At 59.2% G+C, this 21,343-nt stretch overlaps 14 protein-coding genes across 14 annotated transcripts; 6 read left to right on the top strand and 8 right to left on the bottom strand.

The window, feature by feature from the left end:
• Positions 1 to 87: 87 nt before the first annotated feature.
• On the bottom strand, positions 88 to 1,182 carry OT_ostta06g00410 (unnamed product; the record flags this gene model as incomplete). The annotated part of the gene is made up of 1 exon (XM_003079617.2): positions 88 to 1,182. The coding sequence occupies one exon, from the start codon at positions 1,180 to 1,182 to the stop codon at positions 88 to 90; it is 1,095 nt and encodes a 364-aa protein (XP_003079665.2).
• A 231-nt stretch (positions 1,183 to 1,413) lies between these two features.
• Positions 1,414 to 2,358, top strand: OT_ostta06g00400 (unnamed product; the record flags this gene model as incomplete). The annotated part of the gene is made up of 1 exon (XM_022983931.1): positions 1,414 to 2,358. The coding sequence occupies one exon, from the start codon at positions 1,414 to 1,416 to the stop codon at positions 2,356 to 2,358; it is 945 nt and encodes a 314-aa protein (XP_022839142.1).
• A 27-nt stretch (positions 2,359 to 2,385) lies between these two features.
• Positions 2,386 to 3,120, bottom strand: OT_ostta06g00390 (unnamed product; the record flags this gene model as incomplete). Its single annotated transcript, XM_003079615.2, has 1 exon — positions 2,386 to 3,120. One exon carries the CDS (start codon positions 3,118 to 3,120, stop codon positions 2,386 to 2,388), a length of 735 nt encoding a protein of 244 aa, XP_003079663.2.
• Positions 3,121 to 3,300: 180 nt separating this feature from the next.
• Positions 3,301 to 5,200, top strand: OT_ostta06g00380 (ENTH/VHS; the record flags this gene model as incomplete). The annotated part of the gene is made up of 3 exons (XM_022983929.1): positions 3,301 to 3,363; positions 3,474 to 3,632; positions 3,713 to 5,200. 3 exons carry the CDS (start codon positions 3,301 to 3,303, stop codon positions 5,198 to 5,200), a joined length of 1,710 nt encoding a protein of 569 aa, XP_022839141.1.
• Positions 5,201 to 5,278: 78 nt separating this feature from the next.
• OT_ostta06g00370 (Molybdenum cofactor sulfurase, C-terminal) lies at positions 5,279 to 6,313 on the top strand (the record flags this gene model as incomplete). The annotated part of the gene is made up of 1 exon (XM_003079610.1): positions 5,279 to 6,313. One exon carries the CDS (start codon positions 5,279 to 5,281, stop codon positions 6,311 to 6,313), a length of 1,035 nt encoding a protein of 344 aa, XP_003079658.1.
• A 276-nt stretch (positions 6,314 to 6,589) lies between these two features.
• OT_ostta06g00360 (Tetratricopeptide repeat) lies at positions 6,590 to 8,975 on the top strand (the record flags this gene model as incomplete). Its single annotated transcript, XM_022983928.1, has 2 exons — positions 6,590 to 7,652; positions 7,684 to 8,975. The coding sequence occupies 2 exons, from the start codon at positions 6,590 to 6,592 to the stop codon at positions 8,973 to 8,975; spliced, it is 2,355 nt and encodes a 784-aa protein (XP_022839140.1).
• A 28-nt stretch (positions 8,976 to 9,003) lies between these two features.
• Positions 9,004 to 10,170, bottom strand: OT_ostta06g00350 (Proteasome A-type subunit; the record flags this gene model as incomplete). The annotated part of the gene is made up of 4 exons (XM_022983927.1): positions 9,004 to 9,491; positions 9,628 to 9,709; positions 9,873 to 9,967; positions 10,095 to 10,170. 4 exons carry the CDS (start codon positions 10,168 to 10,170, stop codon positions 9,004 to 9,006), a joined length of 741 nt encoding a protein of 246 aa, XP_022839139.1.
• Positions 10,171 to 10,357: 187 nt separating this feature from the next.
• OT_ostta06g00340 (Peptidase S16, lon N-terminal) lies at positions 10,358 to 11,275 on the bottom strand (the record flags this gene model as incomplete). The annotated part of the gene is made up of 1 exon (XM_003079606.1): positions 10,358 to 11,275. The coding sequence occupies one exon, from the start codon at positions 11,273 to 11,275 to the stop codon at positions 10,358 to 10,360; it is 918 nt and encodes a 305-aa protein (XP_003079654.1).
• Positions 11,276 to 11,446: 171 nt separating this feature from the next.
• Positions 11,447 to 14,575, bottom strand: OT_ostta06g00330 (DNA mismatch repair protein MutS-like,N-terminal; the record flags this gene model as incomplete). Its single annotated transcript, XM_022983926.1, has 1 exon — positions 11,447 to 14,575. One exon carries the CDS (start codon positions 14,573 to 14,575, stop codon positions 11,447 to 11,449), a length of 3,129 nt encoding a protein of 1,042 aa, XP_022839138.1.
• Positions 14,576 to 14,922: 347 nt separating this feature from the next.
• On the top strand, positions 14,923 to 16,047 carry OT_ostta06g00320 (SOUL haem-binding protein; the record flags this gene model as incomplete). The annotated part of the gene is made up of 1 exon (XM_003079604.2): positions 14,923 to 16,047. One exon carries the CDS (start codon positions 14,923 to 14,925, stop codon positions 16,045 to 16,047), a length of 1,125 nt encoding a protein of 374 aa, XP_003079652.2.
• A 139-nt stretch (positions 16,048 to 16,186) lies between these two features.
• OT_ostta06g00310 (NOT2/NOT3/NOT5) lies at positions 16,187 to 17,779 on the bottom strand (the record flags this gene model as incomplete). Its single annotated transcript, XM_003079602.2, has 1 exon — positions 16,187 to 17,779. The coding sequence occupies one exon, from the start codon at positions 17,777 to 17,779 to the stop codon at positions 16,187 to 16,189; it is 1,593 nt and encodes a 530-aa protein (XP_003079650.2).
• A 516-nt stretch (positions 17,780 to 18,295) lies between these two features.
• On the top strand, positions 18,296 to 19,234 carry OT_ostta06g00300 (unnamed product; the record flags this gene model as incomplete). Its single annotated transcript, XM_022983925.1, has 1 exon — positions 18,296 to 19,234. The coding sequence occupies one exon, from the start codon at positions 18,296 to 18,298 to the stop codon at positions 19,232 to 19,234; it is 939 nt and encodes a 312-aa protein (XP_022839137.1).
• A 31-nt stretch (positions 19,235 to 19,265) lies between these two features.
• On the bottom strand, positions 19,266 to 21,005 carry OT_ostta06g00290 (unnamed product; the record flags this gene model as incomplete). The annotated part of the gene is made up of 1 exon (XM_003079600.2): positions 19,266 to 21,005. The coding sequence occupies one exon, from the start codon at positions 21,003 to 21,005 to the stop codon at positions 19,266 to 19,268; it is 1,740 nt and encodes a 579-aa protein (XP_003079648.2).
• Positions 21,006 to 21,034: 29 nt separating this feature from the next.
• Positions 21,035 to 21,328, bottom strand: OT_ostta06g00280 (unnamed product; the record flags this gene model as incomplete). The annotated part of the gene is made up of 1 exon (XM_003079598.1): positions 21,035 to 21,328. The coding sequence occupies one exon, from the start codon at positions 21,326 to 21,328 to the stop codon at positions 21,035 to 21,037; it is 294 nt and encodes a 97-aa protein (XP_003079646.1).
• Between the last annotated feature and the right edge of the window lie 15 nt (positions 21,329 to 21,343).

The raw sequence follows: 21,343 nt of genomic DNA, 5'->3' as shown, positions 1-21,343 counted from the left end.
ATGTAGACAACCATACCGGTGGTGCGAAAGATTAGAAATCACAATAGGTACATGTACTACCGGTACGGTATTCAATACAATTTGATATCACTGACGCAACGGTGCGAGGACGTACTCGCTCAAATTCTGTAGACCAGCCTCAGCGTACGCCTCAGCGACTACCTCGCGGACGCTCGCCCAACCTTTATCGCCACACTCACCCCACGACACGGCTTCCATCGCCGCCGTCGCTCGACGAATCGCGAGCTCTTCCTTTGTCGGTGGTTGACCTCCCTCTTCCATCGGCGCGCCGCTCGCGTCGATGTCGCCTCCGTCCAGCGTACGACGGGCGTCAACCGCGCTTCGCCCCGCGAACCCGCTCAGCCTTTGCATCTCTCGCATCAACTCGCCGTCTTCATCTATCGTCCACCAAGGTCCCGCGGAAAGCGCGACGCGGGCCTGATCCCGCGCCTCGATGGAGCGTCCGTACCGAGCCAGCGTGCGCGCGTTAATCGCGTGCGGACGCGCCCAACCCTCGTACGGCCCACCCGCGTGCCACTCCGCGGTAACCAACGCCGAGATCTCATCGTTTCGCTTCACGTGCGCCTCGATCAGCGCCTCATCCGCGTCCATGAACCGCTCGATGCGCTTCGTGGCGAACACCTCAAACCGACTCGCGAGCCCAGATTTCGCGAGCTCGCCCGCGACGTAATACTCCTCCCCGACAATCTCTCGAAGCGCCCTCACCCCCGCGTCATCGTTTAATCCATCCCGGTCGATCTCCGCTAACACCCGTCGCGCGTACGTCTTCGCCGTCGACGCCAACCGCGTCGCGCCGCGCCGTCCGCTCCGCGTCACCCGCATCCGCGCCTCGCCGTCCGCCTCCCCCACGCTACGATCGCGCGCGAAAAACCCTCCAGACCCCACTCGAGCCACTCTCAAGCCATCGATCGCGTCACCGACGTACAACCCGATCACCGCGTCCGCGTCGTCCGCGCGCGCGGCGATCGGAATCACCAACGGATGCGCGTCCCGCGCGATGACCCCGTCCACCGCCGTCCGCGCGCCGCGCGCGCCCGCGCGCGCGAACGCGGCCGCGCACGCGGCCTCGATCGCCCCCGTCGCGTCGCCGCGGGCGAGACCGAGCGCGCGCAGGGTCTCGACGACGCGCGCGCTCGCGTCCGCGATGACGCTCGACCGCATTCGCGTCCGCGCGCGCGCCGGTCGTCCACGAGCGACGGGCGCGAGCGGTGCGCGCGCGCGGGACGGGCCGCGGGCGCGGGACGGGGGCGCGTCGGACGCGCGCGGCGCGGGATGCGGCGCGCGAACGATGGATGCGATGGATGGACGACGACGACGGATTCGATGGATGGGCGCGACGGCGGGGATGAGGACATCGAGACGGCGACGCGACGACGCATGACGGTGGCGGCGATGGCTGGGGACGCGCGCGCGCTCCGACGGGCGTTCGCGGAGCTCCAACGTGGGCGGTACGCGACGACGGGACGATTGATGACGGCGCGGGACGTCGAGGAGGTTTTAAACGGTGTCGACGCGCGTGGGATGACGCTCATGGAGCTGGCGTCGATGGCGGAGCGTTTGGACGCGCATCGGTGGTTGAGTGAACGCGTGGGGACGCGCGCGATGGGGACGATTGGTGATTCAGACGTGTCGGTTACGGGACGGGACGCGGCGGACGCGTTCGAGGAGAGATTGCGAGACGAACACGCGTTGGAGGACGGGCACGGGCGATTGGAGGCTTTGGAGGAGGTGGATGGCGCGATTGATCCGGGAGAGAGCGGGCGGGGAGGGGTGTTGGGCGATGAGAATCATCGCGCGAGCGTGTGGGCGGAGGCGAGTCGACGAAGACGCGCGCGAGAAGACGATTCGGGCGATGTGCGACGGGTGAAGAAGAGAGAGCGCGAGAAAGAGAGTGAGAATAGACGCGAAGCGGAGCGGCGACGATTGGAGGCGCTGCGAGCGGAGGACGCAAGATGGCGGGCGAGTCTGGAGGTGACGACGGAGCCGAAATCGAGCGCCGCGCGGACGACGGAGGAGTACAGGAAAAAATGGGCAAAGTTGGAGCGCGCGGCGAGAAAGGGGAAGACGCACGAGTTGAGCGTCGAAGATTTTCCGTTCGTGGACGAATCGAAGATGTCGCCGGCGAGCGTTTTGAGAGATTTTCTCATCGTCGACGTACCGAGCGGGAACGAGCGAGCGCAGCTTCGAGAGGAAATGTTGCGTTGGCACCCCGACAAGTTTGCAAAGTATCTCGATTTAGCGGTGCGAGAAGAGTTGCAAGACGTCGTCGAGCGCGTGAACGCGACGAGTCAGGCGGTGAGAGAGGCGTTCAAGGCTTTCGTCGTCGCGCCTTCGTAGCTTGGATTGAAATTGTTACCTAGAAATTTAGAGCGGCGCCACTTCGTACACAACGATGAGTCGCGCAGTTCCTCCTCGCTCACGAACTACGGTGGTCTGCGCCGGAACGCGTCCTCCGGACCACTTCATCACGGTTGTTTCGTCAATGTTGTGCGTCACATGCGAGCACTTCGATCCGCAGTCAGCCCACATGTACGGAACGCTCACGATGACGACTTTGCACAGCTCCGTGTTGAGCATTTTTCGCAAAAAGTCATCAGGCGAACTCACGTGTTCTAAAACTTGCATGCACACGCACAGATCGACGTTTGTGAGCTCGGCACTTTTCAGAGGCGTCCTCATGAAATCCGCCGTGACGTACGAAACGTCGTCGTTGACGGGCGAAACGCTCGGTAGCCCCGACGTCTCTTTATACGCCGCGTAATACGGTGCTATACACGTCTTTTGAGCGATCCAATTCGCGTGCCCGACGAAACTGGGTCTCACGCACCCGATTTCCAAGGCGCTCTCGGCGCCTCTCGCGTACGCCCACATCGCCGTCATCGCGACGTCGTAGTATCGCAACCCCTCACGCGCCGTTCCGATCGGACCGAGATTCCCGAATGGAATCATCTCGAAAGACCCGATTCGCGATTCGCGCGCCGCTGATCGCGCGTCGTACGCGTACCGCTCGAGCGCGTCCTCGAACCACCGTCCGACGAGACATGTGACGCACACCCCCGCGACGATCCCGACGACCGACGACCGCGCGCGCGTCCACATCTCGCCGCGATCGCTCCAACGCTACCTTTTCCCCGCGCGTTCACAGCCCGTCACCGAACGTTCGCGGTCGCGCGATGACTGCGGTGCTATCGGCGCGCGCTTGGCACATGGTTCTCCCAAATGTCACCGAGAAAACGCCAACTGTAACTGCGCCACCCACACCTCGTCGCGTGCGCTTCGATGTTGAAATCACTGTTCCAGGGCGATAAACGCGAGCGTCCGGCGTACGCCTTGGTGGAGCACGTGCGTGAGCGCTCGCGCGACGCGTTAAGACGACTTCACGGCGTCGCATTCGTCGAGAATTTCTTCATCTGACACAGACTGACCTTTTGCTCTGTTTTCATCGACGCTAGGTGTGTAATCCCATCGGACGTCCGCGAGAGATGCAGTTGGAGATTAATCTTCGGTTGTGTGACATGGTGAACGGAGATTTCGTCGCACACGGGAAGGATGCGGTGAAGGCGTTGCGAATCAAGTTGGACAAGGAGCGGGACGCGGAGGCGCTGACGCGGGTGCGTGCGACGGACGATGAGATGACGCGACTCGCGATCGATCGCGGTGACTGACGATTGGATTTTTGTACTTGCATTAGGGTTTATTCGCACTGGAGATGGTGATGAAGAATTGCGGGGCGAAGGCGCACGCGATGGCGGCGGCGAAGGATATTCCGAAAGCCATGGTGCGGCTGTGCGAGCGGGCGCCGAATTTGGACGTGCGCGATAAGTGCCTGGAGCTCACGCAGGAGTGGGCTACGAACTTGAGGCGGTGCCCAGAGTTCGCCATGGCGTACAGTGAGCTCAAGGGGCGGGGATACAGATTTCCTCCGTTGGCGCCGAGGAGTTCGCCGACGACTTCGAACGCGTCAAGCGCTCGGCAGCACTGGAGTACGAACGAGGGCATCTCGGAGGAAGATCGACGGGCAATCGCGCAGGCAATCGCTGAGGCGGAGTGCGAAGCTCAGGAGGATGAGATTCGACAGGCGGAGATGCAGTCGGAGATGCGACGCCGAACGTCTGAACCGCAGCCTCGAGGGCACGCGCTCTCAGGGATTTACGCCGGTAACATTCCGACCGGGCTTCCCGTGGAAGTTCCGCCACACTTAGCGAGTAGTCCACCGAATCATTACGTTGCACGTATCGCGGGTGTTGGTTCAAGCGACAGTGAGCTGCAACGCGCGATTCGAGAGAGCGAGGCGATGGCGGCGGAACACGCTGCACGAACAACGGCGACCAGCGCGCCGGTAACATACACAGCGGCCGACGTCGAAAAGCTCAAAGGCGATGTCGCAGTCGCGCGGCATTCACTCGAAACGTTTACGTCGGTGCTGGATGCGTGCGTCGCGACAACGACGCCGGCGCCGAGCGAAATCTCGAGAGAGTTGGCCACGCAGTGTCGCGCGATGCATCCGCGCTTGATCGAGCTCATCTCCAACGCAGAGGACGAAGGTTTGCTCATGAGCGCAATCGAGTTGAACGATGCGCTGACGAGGCAGATAGAAAGGTTCGATCTGTTGGTTCGAGCGGCGTCAGGGGACGCAACCGCGCGCGCATCGCTCGCGCCGCCAACTCTAGCGCCGCCGACGTCGACTCAAACGGTTGACGATATTCTGAGCGGTTTGGACAGGTTGTATGGCGCTTCCGTTTCGGGCGGCGCGCCGGTGTCCAAGTCAGCGAATCCATTTGGTGACGTTGTGCCGACGCAGGCGGTGCAAACACCGGTAACGTACTCGATGTACGCTGGTCCGTCGTCGTCCGGCAATCCGTTTGAAAGCGCTTCGATGACCGTCCCGCGAAGCTCCGGGCCGGCTTTCGTGCCCGAGATGCAAACCAACCCTGCATTCGCCCAATGTGATGATTATTACGCCCCACCGCAGGGCGCGCGTATGGCTCGTCCGATGTCGGGGAGTCCAGCGTCTCCAGGGACTTCGCCCGGCATGCGAGGCTCGCGACCGGCGCCAGGGACATCGCCGAGCAGAGGAGGCCTCACCCCGTTCGCCGATCTGGCGTCGATCGCAGCTTTTCGCGCGAGACGTACGAGTGACGATGGGGGCGCCGACGGCGACGCCATCGCGAAGATTTAGACACAAAAAACTCGATGTAGTAGAACGGGCAGACGCCTTCACATTCGCCCCCCGTCCTCACTCACCGACACCCCAACTATGCGCGCGCTCACCCTTCCCACGCCGCGCGACACGGTGACGTCGCGACCACGCATTCGCTGCGACGCGTCCACGTCATCGAACGACGCCCCGAGGCGCGTCGGTAGGATTAAATCCATCGAAACCTTCCCACTCAAAGGTGCTCGAGGCGTGTCGATTGAACAAACGACGGTTCATATCGGGACGAGCGTTCCACGCGATCGAGAGTTTGCCTTGTTGCGGAGCGAGAACGAGGAGAGGTGGGGCTCAGACGACGTCGAGGCGTCGGCTGGGAGAATCTTGCGAACAGGAGAAAAGAAGGATGAGGGGCATCACTCGAACAAGCACTTGTTTCATCAGCTCATCACCGACCCGTCGCTGGCAAAATATCGTGGAATCGCGATCGGTTCGAGAGGTTTGGCGATCGAGTGCGCACAGAGCGGAGAGGTGTTGGTAAGGTGCGAGGATTACGACGAGGATGCGTCCGGAAGACGAGCGATCGAGACGTTTTTCGCTTCGCGATTGGAGACGGCGCGCGCGGAGGCGCCGCCGACGTTAACACGGGCAGAGGGACACTCGTTCACGAACGTCGGTGGACGGCCGAAAGAACATGTCTTGCACATAAATACTGTTCCCAGTGTTCGAGCGGTGTACGATGCGTGCACAAAAAGCGCTCCGGAAGGGATGAGAGAGACCTTGGATGAGTTCGCCATGCGCTTTCGTCCAAACATCGTCGTCGAGGACGAATCGGGCCGTCTTCGCGCCTTTGACGAATTCGAGTGGTGCAATCGAAACGTGCGCATTGGTTCGAAGTGCGTTTTACGTGTGAACGAACCCACGATTCGATGTCCCAGTACGCGCGTGCGTTATGAAGATTCCGAAACGGACGTCGCACGCCCGGATGTCGACATCCGAACGGACTTCCCAGACCTCAGAGCCTCCATCTTCGGTCGAGACGCTATCGAGCTCGCGAGTAAGGGGTCATACCTAGGTCTCTACGCCGTCGCCATCGTCCCTGGATCGATTGAAGTCGGTGACGACGTGTACGTCCTGTAGCAAACATACATCGTAGTCGTAAAGCGTGTAATACTGCTTGTTTCAATTTCAGTGGCCCGAGCGAAATGATTAATCGGCTTCGTCATCATTTCCACGCGTGTGCAGTCGCGCTTACGCGCGGGCGCGGCGAGCATCGACGAAAACATCGTCGGTGCCCTCTGCGCCGTCTTCGTGCGCGTCGACGTGCGCGCACCATCGACGACAACGACGATCGAGTGCACTTGACTTTTTTGAATTTTCATCAAAACGGCAGACAGCTCGGCGTTTTCGCGCGTCATGACCTCGAGCGAGGCCTCGGGTTTGGCCTCAGAGATCGCCCCAGACTTGGTTCTCGAGGCTACGCTCGCGGCGGCGATCGACGAGTCGCTCAGAGACCACAGAGTGGACAACGCGTTGTTTCTGTCAGAACGCCTCGTGGCGCTGCGCGACGCCGAGGCGAACGCGTTGTTACACGCGAGATGTCTGTACGCGAGCGGGAAAGCGCACGCGTGCACCGAGGTTTTGGGATCGAGGTTGACCACGCCGAGCGCGAGGTACCTCTACGCTCGGGCGTGTTACGATTTGGGACGACTGGCGGAGGCGGAGCGCGCGCTCAGAGGCGACGTCGGGAGCGGAGGAGAGTACGTGGGTCGGTACGGGTCGAGACGGCGGCCGAACGTCGCCGAAGACGACGCGATCGCGTGTGCGGGCGCGGCGGGGGAGTATCTCTTGGGGTTGATCTGTAAGGATACGGGGAGAAGAGAGTCGGCGATTGCGCGGTTCACGCGGGCGTTGATGGCTGATCCGCTCATGTGGGTCGCGTACGAAGGTCTGTGCGCGCTCGGTGCGGACGCCGAGGCAAAGGCGTGCGCGTCGAGCGGTAGAGAGGATAGTATTCTGGCCATGTATCCGTCGTTGACCGGGAGCAGCGGATTGCTCGCGTGCGCGGCACACGGGACGCGCGGCGAGGTGAGCGGAGGCTCGGCGCCAACGTCGCCTTCGAGACCGCGCATGACGAGCGAAGATCACGAGGCGGCCACAAGCACGCCGGCGACGGCGCCGATGAGAGAAATGCGGGACGTGGGAGTTCCTCCAAGCACCGGGGCGAGCGACCGCACGCGCACTGGGGAGGTATGGGATGCGTCCAATTTACTCACGCCGGCGGTTGGTGGTTTCGGCGACATCGGCAAAGCGGGCGATTCCGTGGGCGCCGCGTTCGTCACGCCCTCGCCGAGCTCCGTCGCGGCCGCACCGCCACCGCCGCAGAAGCTCGCCGGAGGGCGCGCGCCACCGACCACGGGTGCGCCGCGCACAGGGCGACCGAGCACGGCGCTACCGCCCACGATGGGCGAAGACGGCGGCGCAACCGGCAGCGTGCGGACTCTTCGGAGAGCGACGTAAATTCATGGACGAAGGCAAGCTTCGAAAGGTATCGGGTAGGTTGTTTAGCGATGATCCCGCGTCGACGGCCGTTCGTCGGAGTACTAGGATTCAAGCCGCTCGTTCGCAGAATGCGGCGATGTCTCCACCACGAGGCGATGACGAATCGTATCTGTTCCAAGTCCCCGAGGACGGGGAGGTTTCGTACGACACGAGTCGTAGTTTCGGAGACATACATGATCAAGGGATCTGGAGCTGGCAACCCGCAGCATCTGTCCGCACGGGTGAAGGGGTGTTGTTGGCGTTGAACATGCTAAGACCGATTGCTGAGGGATTGAGGCACCTCACCATGTATAGATGCGATGAAGCGATTCAGTCGTTTCAGCAGCTCTCCAAATCGCAGTACAACACTCCGTACGTTTTGTGCGCCGTGGCGAAGGCGCACGCGGAAATGGTGGATTACTCGAACTCGTTGAAAGTTTTTGAAGAAGCGCGCGCGGTAGCTCCGTACCGATTGGATTCCATCGACGTGTACTCCACCGTGCTCTGGCACCTGAAGGAAGAGGTGAAACTCGCGCACTTAGCGCAAGAGGTACAGGCAATTGACCGATTGGCGCCACAGACGTGGTGCGTGCTCGGCAATTGCTTCTCTCTGCAGAACGAACACGAGACTGCGCTGAAATTTTTCCAGCGCGCCATCCAGCTTGATCCAAAGTGTACGTACGCGCACACCCTGAGTGGGCACGAATATTTCGCGAACGAAGACTTTGAGAAGAGTATGAACTGCTATCGCGCCGCTTTGCGCCTAGATCCTAGACATTACAACGCTTGGTACGGTCTCGGGACGGTATATTACCGCCAGGAGAAGTACGTCATGAGCGAGTATCACTTCCGTTACGCGCTCGGCATCAATCCCAAGTCGAGCGTGTTGTACTGCTACGCGGGCATGGCTAAGCACGCGTTAAACGAAACCGATGAGGCTTTGGCTTTGCTCTCGCAAGCCATCGCACTAGATGCCAAGAACCCGTTGGCTAGATACGAAATGGCGGCGGTGTTGATGAGCGATGAAAATTATGAAGCGGCTTTGGATGAGCTCCACAAGTTGAAGGATATCGCGCCAAAGGAGGCGAGCGTGTTCTTCTTGATGGGACGAATCTATAAAAAGCTCGGCATTCAGGAAGAAGCGATGATCAACTTTAGCGTTGCCCTCGATTTGCATCCGGCAAACACGGACGTCAACTCCATTAAAAACGCGATTGAGAAACTGGACTCGGACGATCTTAGCGACGAAGAAAACATTTAGAAGATACGAAATTTGAAAACTACACACACTAATCCCTCTCAGAAATCGCCGTCAAGTGCTCTTCGACTTGACTCTCACTGATGACTCTGAAAGCGGGGTTGTCCGCCGTCACAATCGCAACCTCCAACTCGCTCGCTTTGACCTCCTCCCCGAGCACGTGCTGAAGCGCGCTGATCGCGAGTTGCGCCGTTTCGTTCGCATCGAAGGAGGAGCCAGCCTTGACTTTCTTCTCAAGAAAGTTCACCGCCTCGACCTCCTTCGATCCGGCGCTCGTTGCTCTGTAACCAACATAGTACCCGGCAGGATCACACTTGAACAAGCTCGGTCCTCGGTCCTCATCCATGGAGACCAAAATCACCATAACCGCAAGCGGACGCATGTACGCGTGTTGCGTGTATACCTGGAACTCATCCGCGAGAATATTCGCTAACACGTCCACGGGGACGTCGTACCCGTAGTTTTGCTTAAAATCCGCAGCCTTTCTCCGCGCCTTTTGCACGATGTCGCGAATATCCGCTGCGCGACAGAAACGCGTGGAAACATCGCCGTCAGTCACGTGATCATTCGAACCCGACCGACCAAAAATAAAACCCAAACCCGATGCGTGCGCGATAGAACGACCGAGATTTGCGCGACAGACTAGCGCACGCACGTCCTTTGCCCGTGGCGCACATGCCCACGGTTTTCGTAATTTTATACATGTGCGTCACGTCCGTCGGATCGATCAATTTATCCTACGCAACCGGTACCAATAGACGTAATGTGTCAGTCTTGAGCGTTTCGTTTACTTTCACGCGCGCGTGATCGCGTCGATCTCGTTCGAGTCTTCGCTTTTCGTTTTCGCGTAAAATCAATCCTTTCGCGCACGATCTCACTCAAGGTGTCTCGCGCACGCACCGGAATCTTCTTCTGCGTCACCACACACACGGAGTCCTTGCCTCTGACCCCGATTGAGGTCATCCCGACCGATTTAATCGCCTTGAACGCGTACTCTGCGAGAGATTCAACGAAGCGTGGGAGGACTTTGGTCAGATCGCAGAGTCTCTGTCACGTCGCGCGACGTCGTTCGCGTCGTTCGTGAGCGATCGAGCGCGACGCGAGCGTCGATCGAGGACGCACCGACTTGGTACAGGCGACCATCGGGGGAGAAGACGGTGATGTGCCGGTCGTACCCGGCGGTCGAGCCGCGGGACATGGGACGCGCGCTGGGAACTGAGGCGCAGCCACGCGCAACAATGGCAAACGTCGAGGTCGAAACGCATGCGCGGCGAGAACGTGAAGAAGGCTTGAAAGGGGTATTAGAGAGTGATGAAGGCGCGCGGAGAGGACGGCGTTCATTGATTTCGATTATACGCGCGTACCGCGACGCGTCGCGAGGTGGCTCACATCTCCGGCGCGCCGCGCAACTTCTCGATGGAGAGCTTGATGCCCTGGTAGACGATGCTGATCATGTCTCCCACTGTGGGTGCGCATAAAAGTGCGGGTCGAATCTCATACGCGACGCCCAATGCGGGGATGGGATTGATGAGGCCAGCGATCCAACACGCGAGCTCAGCCGGTTGATCGACGTTCGGCCGCTCGCCTAAATGTGAGAGGATTAGCTGCATCTGATCCGGTTGCCGCTCGCGCTTTTTCGCCACAACGAGGGCGAGCCAATCGTCGACGAGACTCGGGAGTTCCAGTGCCAACGCTCTCGTCTCTACACTGCACGACGACGGATCGATGTCGTCGACCGCGTCCACACCCTCCACCGTTTGCGCACCTGCCCCCAAGTGGTTCTCAATCCACCTCACTCGCGCGCTCGGCGCGTTTTGATTTTCCTCATCCTCAAATGGCGCGCCGACTATGGCGAACCGCTGTCCCGCGATGAGCTCCACCAGGGATTCTCCCGAAGGCTTGACGAGCAGTCGATTGACTGTTACTACGACGCCGTTCGGCAAAATCTGTCCATTCGACGGCGCCTGACCAAGCATGCCGAATCTGTCGCCAATTTTAACATTTTCACCGAGCCATGTGCCGGCGTTGAGCTTTCGCTTCGGGTTACTCGCATCAAACGTCAGCGGCAGGACTTGCTTTGGGACGCTCGCGTCCAAAACGACAATGGGTAGCTGTTCAAGTGTCGCCTCCTGCGCGCGGATCGCCTCCATGCGTGCTTGAAGAATCTGCAAGTCCGATGCGGACAGTTTACCCGCGTCGTTGTCTCCGCGTCCGCCTTCGCTTTCGCGAGCATCACCCTCGTCGCCAGACGCGCTGAGTCGGACTAATCCGCACCTCAAAGTCGATAGCCTCGCGTGCGACATGACGCGAAGGTGCGCGTCATCGATACACGAACGCGTTCGAGATGTTGATGCGATCGCCATAACGCGCGACGCGAGCGCGGACATCCCGCTGGTGAGTCAAGAAGTGATGTGATTATTCATACGGCAAGTCGTCTCAAGGGGCGCGTGTTTTTGTCTTCGACGAAGAGAGTCTCACGGCTCGTTCGATCGAAGCGCCAAATCGTGGCACTTGCACCAGAGAGTATAAAAGCTCCTTGCCCAGGCGATACCGTTTCCGAGAGCCTCGGAGTCGCCCACGAGCGCGGGGTCGGCAATAAGACGAGCGAGACTCACGTGCTCATCGTTCGTCAGCAGAAACTCTGGAGGTTCGTAGCTGGATGCGGCGCCCGTCTTATCTTTGCCTGAAAAGTTCACAGTTTGGGCGACGTGCGACGCACGCGTCAGGATTCCCGGAGGGAAGCCAGCAATTCTCGCCACGTGTAGAGCACAAGAACCCAGCGGCGCTGGTCCGCTTTCAAGAGTGTACATCATGCGCAGCGTTCCTCCGAGACTTTGTACGCCCACGTGGCGCAAGATGAAAGCTTTTTCAGCTTCTACCTGACGAGAAAGGTCGTCACCGAGACGGTGGTAGTGCGTTGCGAACAGCACACGAGGCTTTACTACGCCTTCGATCAGTCGAAGCGAGACTGCGAAAGCAATCGCGTAGCCATCCAGAGTTGACGTGCCTCGCCCCAACTCGTCAAGGATTACGAGCGTGCTGGGAGTCAAATCTTTCATTATTTTCGCCGCGCCGTGCATTTCGTTCAGAAAAGTACTTACACCGTTCGCCAAGTTATCATCACCACCGATTCGAGTCATGATTGAGTCGGTAACGCTGAGCTCGCAAGATGCTGCGGGGACAAGGCATCCCATCTGCGCCATGATGACTGTAACTGCAATTTGCCGAAGGAACGAGCTCTTTCCTGACATGTTCGGGCCAGTCAGAAGCATAAAAGGTATGTTCAATGACACGTCGTTATCAACGATTCCGCACTCGCGCGTGATCCCCTTGGCGTTGTTCACGATGCTTGGTTTGATAAGCGGATGCCAGCTTCGGGTGAGCTCCAAGACGTTGGACGCAGAGTTGACGAATTTTGGACGCGTGAAACCGACAGCGCTTCTCGACGACGAGCAGGATGTGGCAAAGCTCTGTAAAACGTCGAGGTCGCACACCGCGCTCACCACTCGCTCGAAACGAGGGATTTCTTCGCGGAAGGCCGCCATCAGTTCCGTAAAAGCATCCGCCGCAGCCAAGTCAGCTTTGTCCGCGGCGTCCTGCTGTTCACCGTCCCGTTCTTCGTCGTCATCACTAAGTGGAATATAAATGCTTCTAAATTCCTTGCGTATTCGTTCGGATTGGCGTCGAGATATTGGATCAATGTGTTGTTCGCACATTGCCTCACGAGCCGCCTCTCCGTACTCGACGAAGAATTCAGGTGACGGCGTGACGACAAACTGCTTCTTCGAGATCTGCGTGACGATGAGAGAAGACCGCAACTGCCTGAGAAAATCCCGAGCGCCATCTAAATCGTCACAGAGGGACGCTATAGACGAATTACGTTCGGCCAAGTCTGGTCCGAGGACGGAGACGACGTCACAAATTTCCAACATCGCATCGAGGAGTTGCGAAAACGGGAATAATTCTCGTTTGTAAATGCTCCAGAAGCTCAGCATGTTGACGGCATCCAATAAAATGTCTTCCAGCGAGTGCGCCCCTTTCGGTGCGACCTCATTCAGTCCCATTTCGTCCGCGTCTCGCGTTAACGATTGGTTGAATCGAACAATGTTGTACACTTTTGAACACTTGATGCTGAGCCTTGACGCCTTCGTGAACAGTCTTTCGTGATCAAACTTCAATCGCTTCATGGCGTCACGAAGGGCTTGCAGAGTGAAATGATCGCTTGAGAACTCTTGAACGACGTCCAGACGAGCTTCAATCGCTTGGACGTCTCGCAGTGGTCGAAGGAGCCATTGGCGCAAGCGACGGCGCCCGGCGGTGGTCATCGTGTTATTCAGAAAATTAAACAGCGAACCAGTGATTTTTCCAGTGTCTCCCGTCAGTACGTGTAAGCTCTTGATCGCTTCGCCGTCGAGTTTCATGAACGTGAGGTCTCGTGCGAGCGTGAACGCGGATGGTCTCTCGTCAGAACGCACCTCTAACGGTTGCAAATCCGTCGAGGAGACAATGTTCGTGAAGCTCACGCGAGTGAAGACATCCTCGACGATGCCACACCACGAGAGATGACGCATGGCGTAAAACACCGCACGCAGCTCTAACTCTGGCGCTTTAAGAATAGTATCACTAATTGGAACGTCGTCCTCATTTAAGTGTTTAATCGCGCGTAAGACATCGGCGCCTCGAATCGTGGGCAATTTCACTCCTCCGCGCTCGAGCAATCGTAGCGGAACGTTCGCGGATTCACGCGTCCTCGAGTACGCGACGAGTATCCTCCGAGCTTCATCGCCGAGAGATTCCGAAATCACCACCTCGCGAGGTTCGTAGTGCACTAGCACCGTGGAAAGTTCTTCGAGGCTAACTGATCCGAGCGCGGCCGTCCCTGATTGACCATCCAATGCGCACGCACCGAATCGGCATGAAGACGATTCATCCTCCGCGATGGCGAGGAAGAAGCTCGCTCCCTCGTGTCGCGTCAATCCACGATCGAGAGCAGGAGTGAGTACCTCGCAACACTCACGATTGATCACTGATCCGAGTTTCGCCACCTCTTCCATCTGTTCCACTCTCGCCACCGCTCGGCCGCTCGCGAGAAGGCGCGCCGCCCACTCGTCGAACGAATCAACCCGACACCCAACCTTTCGCATAAATCCAGTGTTCCCGCCCGTGAGCCTCAGTCCGACCGCCATCCCCGCGTCCGCATCGACGTCAAACATGTTATAAAACGATCCGTGTCGAATCATCACCACCGCATCCATGAGCTTGGATTTAATTTTCCAGAACTGTTGACTAAAAGCTCCTCTCATCGACCGATCGTCCGTCTTCACGCTCGACGGATCAAACCTCGAAGCGCTCGCCGCGTCGCCCAGTCTGTGCACCGCCTGCTCCTCACTCGTCGGTCGCTTTCTTCCCATCGCATCCACCGGTCTACGCAAGAATTCCGGCGTATCATCCAGCGCCGCGTCGCGCGCGAACCGTTCCGATCGAATCGAAAACGACTCCTCGTCTGGGAATTCGCGACGGTTCGTCTCTCCCGCCACCCCGAGTTTCGCTCGCATCGCCGCCCGGCGCGCCCCGTCTCGCGTCTCCGCGGCGCCCATCTCCATCGTCTTCGCCTCCACCGTCGTCGTCATCGTTCTCGCCTCCGCTCGCCGTCGTTCCGCGACCCATCGTTCGGTGCCCCCGTTGGATGATTCACCGTCTCGCCCACGTCCGCGTTCGCGTCGATGGCGATGCCGAGGACGCGTCCCACCGTCGCTCGCGTCCGCGTTCGCGCGTCCGCGTTCGCGCGCATCATCGCCTTCGTCGTCCTCCTCCGCCTCGCGCGCGCGCGTCGACGCCACCATCGCGCGTCGACGTGCGAGGACGACGAATGCGATGCCGACTTTGACGTCTCGGACCGATCGACGCGATCGTCGATGTGACACAGCGCGACGCGCGCGCGATGCGAACGATGCCGCGGACGACGACGGGGGCGGAACGATGCGCGAGCGCGTGGTCGAGGCGCGACGCGCGGACGCGGACGCGGACGCGGACGCGAGCGACGTCGAACGAGACGACGACGTCGACGTCGCGTGGGATGACGCGGGAGGAATCGAAGGAGCTGTGCGCGCTCTTGGCGGAGGATCTGACGCACCTGTTCGACGCGCGGGGGATCGACGCGGCGTTGTACGCCCGGGACGTGTCGTTCGAGGACCCGTTGACGAAGTACGACTCGTTCGGGGGATACGAGTTTAACATTAAGATGCTCCGCGGCGTGTTCGATCCGACGTACGTCATGCACGACATTTATCAGAGCGGTGATTGGGAGATCACGACGCGATGGACGATGACCATGCGCGTGCCGTCGTTTCCGTTCGTGTGGCGACCGACGCTGACGTTCACGGGGACATCGATCATGGGAATCGACCCGGAGACAAAGCGGGTGAAGACGCACGTGGACACGTGGGATTCGATCGAGAATCAGAGACATCTCAGCCCCGAGGGCGTGGCGGAAGTATTGAAACAGATCTTCGATTTTACGCAAACGCCGAGTTTGGACACCCCTGGGTACGTCGTTCTGAAGAAGAGACGTGATTACGAGGTGAGGAGGTACGACAAGTACTTGGTGGCCGAAACGGGTCCGGGGTTAAACGTGAAGGAAATGTCGTCATCTTCCGGCGTTTCGAAGATGGAAGGTCAAGCCGCCGGTCGCGCGTTCAATTCTCTCGCGGGATACATCTTCGGACGTGCTAACGCGAGCGGAACCGCGATGGAGATGACCACACCGGTTTTCACTAAGAACAACACTATGCAATTCGTCGTCTCCGGCGATTCGGTGGACAAGCTCCCGGCGAGCACGAATGATGAGGTGGTTTTGAAGGAGGAAGTCGGAGGAATTTACGTCGCTAAGAAGTTTTCGGGCGTCGCGACGGAGCAATCGGCGCGAGAAGTTGAAGATTCTCTTCGCAAACTCATCAAGCGGGACGGTCTGGAGGCGGATGGGAACGCGGCGCTTGCGCAGTACAACGATCCTTTCACCAACCCTTTGGTGCGTAGAAACGAAATCATCATACCGGTCTCGAACTTTGTCATGTAAAATTGTCAGTTTTGGTCGCTGCGTACGAGGAAACAACGCGCTCATAACGAGTGCGGGGACTCAATTTGTTTTATCATGATTTGTAATTTTTTTGCATTTTGAGTGGAATCAACTACTCATACATCGTTGATCAACGTGATCAACGCAAACCCGTTTCGACGCGCGCGGGAACCGTCGGACGCGTCTCTAACTGATCGTACTGAAGGGTGAAGTTATCCTTCCGAACTCGGTCCCAAGCGATGGGATCGAACACCCAGAAGGATCCTCGCTCGCCCTGCTCTGTTTGGTTCGCCGCTTCAGTGTTCGCCACGCGCATCAGCCAAGCCTTGAGTTCCTTATGGAACCCCCAACCGCGTTGCACTAGCTCGTCCGCAGCGAATAACTGAGACTCTTCTCCGGGCATACTGTAGAAGATGTAAAACAGCGTTTCCTGCTGGAACTTCGCAAACACCGCCGGATGACAACGGCACACTTGCTGCGAGTACGCAGACGGAATCGTGAGTTCCAAGTCGTTGTTTGGCGCCGAATCATTCCACGGTAACGTAAACGACTTGCACAAGCTGTCGGGAGAGTTCAGGTTCAGGCCGAGCATGGTGAGGTCTGCACCGAGGGCAAGTGTGGACACGTTTGGATTCACCATTCGAATCACCGGCAGCAAACCAAGCAAGCCGTACCGATCCTTCTGCAACGTTCCGCTCGGTCCAGTCGGACTAGCACTGGACTTCACAGGAGGCGGTGGCGCGCCTCCTTCGAACTGAAACCCGCCGGGAGCGCCACCTTGACGCCCCGGAGCTTGCGTGCCGAAACCAACGCCGCCCGAGCTCTGACGCGCCAAAGGAGGATAAGAGACCCCGGCACCGTCCTTTGAGTCCAAGCTCTGCGGAGGGACGAGTCCACCCATGTTACCGGGCCCTTTCCCACCCAAGGCGGGGAAGTCCTCCTTCTCCATGCTAAAGTCCCGCTGAGGCTTGCCAAAATCATACACGCTCTCGTGTCCTTCACCCGGCATTCCGTATCCATTCCCGAACGAGGCCACGCGCTGAGGCATACCACCACCACCACCACCACCAAGCGTCGGAAACTCCGAGTCATCAAACCCTGGCGCCTTTTGATCCTGGTTGAACCCACCCAAACCGCCACCCATGCCCGCGGAAGAACCCAACTCCAGACCGCCCGCACCTTGCATCTTCGGCAAACTGTTCATATCGCCTTGGCTGCCGATCGTAGGATACGCTCGCGGTACAGGTCCAGAGCTCATCATACCAACCGTTCTAGGTGCGGTCATTCCCACCCCTGCGCTCGGCATTGGCAATCCGCTGGACGCGCGTTGAAGGTTTGCCGGGACGCCGCCTTGCCCTAAGCCCACCGGCTGACTTTGCGATCTGTCCAACATCACCCCACGCTGCGCCGCGCCCATGCCCGAGCTCATGCCGCCCTGGGCCATCGTTCCTTGCGCCCCCGCGTTCGCGTTACTCATCATTCCCGGCGGTTGGCCCGGCACGCCTCCGTACGGCAGCGGCAGCGAACCTTGTCGCGCCGCGCCGCCCATGACCGCCCTGGGCATGGCTGGTGCCCCCTGCATCCCCGGTGGGTTCGCCATCGGACGCTGCTGCGCGAACTGCCCTCCGGGACGCGGGACCCCACCGTAGTTCATCCCCGGCAGCCCGCCCTGCTGTCCGTACGGCCCCGGCGGCGGCGCGTTTCCCTGCGCCCCGTATCCGTTGCTCTGCATCGCGCCCGCCCCCCCCGACGACCCACCGATGCGTCAAGACGACGCGACCACGTCACCGTCGTCTCACGCGCGCACCGAGCGCGCGATCGTCGTCGTCACCGCGCGAAGAGCGACCGGAATTCGCCCGCGCTCGAGTCTCAAGTCGAGATCTCCCGCCTCGCGCGTCGCCCGTTCTCCGACGCCCCCGCGCGCGTCGCCGCGCCCGAGCGCCCGTCGTTCGGCGCGTCCGTCGCCGTCGTTCCCGCGGCGTCGACGCGCGCGTGCGAGTCTCCGGCGCGACCGCGCTCGCACGTCGTTCGACGTGATCGAGCGAATCCTCGGTCGACTTTTGAGCATCGAATCCTATGTAGATATCGTATTGTGAGACTCTTGTGAGGGTCGTGACCCGTGGTTTAGAGCGATGCATCGCGCGACCGCGCGCGACGCGCGAGACGCCCGAGACGTCGACGCGCGCGCGAGCTCGCGCGCGGACGCGGTGTCGAACGAGGGTTGGTCGAACGCGCGCGGACGGCGCGGATGGAGGTGTCGTTGAAGCGAAGCGATGTGCCGAGACGGCGGCGGATGGAAATCGTCGCGGCGATCAAAACGACGCTGAGCGATCCCTCGATCGGGGCGAGAGGAGACTCGGGGACGTTGAAGCGGATCGCTGAGAGCGTGTCGTCGAGGATCAGGGACGCGGCGACGCACGTGGTGGTGGGAAGATCGGAATTTAGCGCGAATTTGCGATTCGCCAAGGGAACGCTCGCGTACGCGACGGCTCGGGCGACGAGCAAGGGGCCGACGCTGCGAATCTTGGTGTTCGATTCGCTCACTTTAGGGAGCGGGGCGAGTGGATCGGAGCAGTTGGCGTTTCAGGCGATGCGCGAGGAGAACGATGAGGCGCCGGCGGCGAGACGGAAAGGCGGGGCCACGTGCGTGAGCGGATCCGAAGGCTTGCCGAACGCCGTAGTGAATACCGCGCTCAGCGCGCTGAACGACACAAGCGTGGACGATGATGACGACGAAGCTCGAGCGTCGGGACTTAGAGACGCGCTGACGAAGAAGTTTGGATCGTTTTGGTACGTCATCAGCGACGATAGTGATTTCGCCGTGGCGTGTCGAGCGTCCGAGCTGCCTGCACAACATAGCGATGACGAAGGTCTAGTTCGGGTGGTGATGCGATTCGTACGCGGGAAGACCACGTACGAGGTGTGGCACCACATCGCACCGTTCGATAGGTTTGGTCTCACGAAGATGACGTGGTCAGAAAAGGCAAAATACGCGAGGTACGGGATGATCTTCGTTGGGGGCTTGGCGACCATGTGGTACAGGAGTAAGTGCACCGAGTCGCCAGACGCGTTGGCTTGCCAAATTTTGCCCAAGACGGTGCCATTCATGCTCGGTCTATTTATCTTTTTCGTTGTGACGGCGCACGTGGACGCGGCGGCATGGAAGAAGCTCGGCAAGGAAGTTTAGTTTGGTTGCAACCGTAGCGTTTTACAAAAAGTCACTCGTCATCATCCTCGTCATCATCCTCTTCGCTCAACGCGTCCGGACCTTCAAGTTTATCTAACATGCTCATAAGTTCCGCTTCGGTTTCCTCGTCAACACCGTCGTCCTCATTCTCGCCGTAGCGAGGCGCGCTTCTTTCGAAGGTGATCTTCGCTGTCTCACCGATTTCACGGTTGACGTCGATGAAAAATCCACCCTCGCTTTGAGCCGCGGACTTGAACAAAGCCCGCATTTCGTTCCACTCGTTCAAGATCGTTTGGAGAGCATTGCTCGACGCCACCACAAGCTCCACAGATGTTGCGCGGGCGTCAGTGTTGTCGATCCCACACGAGTCCGGCACGTGCATTAGCAGAACCTCCGGAGCGGGTGCGATCGACATGTAGCGCGCCACCGCGGATGATCTTTTGCGCTTATTTCGTGCGTTCAAAAGTTTGATATACGCACGAGCGACTCTAATGACGGCGAAATACAATTTCACCTGTCCCGGTCCGCTCGTCTCGTCGTCATCCTTACCAGTCAACGATAACGCCTCGTGTAAAAAGTCTGTGTCAACGAAGTCGGCCCGATCGAACATATTTTCCGTTATACTCTCATTTGACATTCTCACTGGCATGCGAGCGTAAGCTTCCATGTCGTAATCGTTCTCCTCCTTGTTCAGGTCAAATGCCGCCTTTGGAGGACGCCTGAGGAGTGAGGGACCGGCATTCTTTGCCACCGCCTTCAGATCGGTCGAATCGATATCAAGCATGCCGAACAACATTCCCTTCTTCTTCGCGTCCTTCTCAAACTCCGGATGGAATCCACCGAGTCCCAGGGCACACTCGAAGAGCGGTAAATCGTTTTCACCGAACGAAGCTACGATTTCGTCTTCAACCTCGGGCAAGCGCTCGGCCAGCAACGCCGCGAAATCACCGCGATAGTTCCCGAGCAAGATGGTGCCATCGTGTGAAGCGGTGACGCCGACTTCGTGCTCCGGTAACCCTAGTCCGTCGTCTCCGAGCGCGATTTTTCGAAAGTCGTGCCGAAGCAAGACGATCTCCGCAGCCATCTTCGCGGTTTCCACTCTCGCGCCTTGCATGACTCGACGAATCGAAGTTGCGCCCGCTATTCTTCCGATGAGATGGTTCACACTATCATACTTCTCCTGAGTCTTCTTGGGCTCGCCATCAAAGGCAGTCACCGTTGCTCGAGCGATATCGATGATGCGCCGAAGAGCCTTTTCGCGAGTTTCCTCGCAGTGCGCGATATCCGCCGGCTTCATGTGCGAAATCTCCATCGCCTTCATGAACACATACGCCGGAATATCGAATGAGGTTCGCTTTAGCGATAAATCTAACTCGACGCACAGCTCATCGAGCGACGCCGACTCAAACTTTTCGAGAGGAGGCTGTTCAAGCGCCCACCACTCCGTCGTGGGATCCTTGCGCCACTTCTCTATCTTCCGCTCCTCCTTTGAGAGCTCGATCGACGGCCCGTTTCTGCGATAAATCGTGTCACATAACTTATCCGCGAATTCATCGAATCGCGCCCTCAAAGCTCGACGCGCTCGACCCTTTGGCATGTTCTTCACCGAGTCGTCGAACGCCTTGCGAACCATCTCTTCGCTCCAACCCTTCTCGCCAATAAACCCCTGGAGGTACTGCGCGATCTTCACGATGAATCGATCGCTCTCCGCCTCTGAGATTTCATCTCCCTCATCGTCCGCATCCCTCTGTCTCGATCTCCGATCCGACATGTCCTCTCGCTCGCTCAACGCTCGAGCGCTCAGCGTCCCGGCTTTTTGCTCTGGCGTCCGCTTCGCTTCGTCTTCTTCAGCTCCTTCGCTCGATTCAGGTTCTTCGCGAAGTCCTTATTCGCGGGATTCCTCTTCCCTCGTCCCCCCTTCCGATTCGCGAGCTTTTGCGCCGCCTTCGCCTTCTTCCCGAGCGTTTGCTTCTTCGCCGCGCTCGATTGCTTTGCAACTTTTTTGCTCGCTTGCGTCACGTTCAGTCGCGCCCACGCCGGGACGTCGTCGGGGACGTAGTACTTGTTCACGTGCACGCCGTACGGTTTACCCATGCGATGCGCGCGCGG

This window comes from Ostreococcus tauri (genome assembly GCF_000214015.3).
Source record: "Ostreococcus tauri WGS project CAID00000000 data, contig chromosome 06, whole genome shotgun sequence".
In the NCBI taxonomy this organism is placed as follows: Eukaryota; Viridiplantae; Chlorophyta; class Mamiellophyceae; order Mamiellales; family Bathycoccaceae; genus Ostreococcus; species Ostreococcus tauri.
The sequence above is the reverse complement of the archived record's forward strand: the minus strand, read 5'-3'. Positions and strand labels throughout refer to the sequence as shown.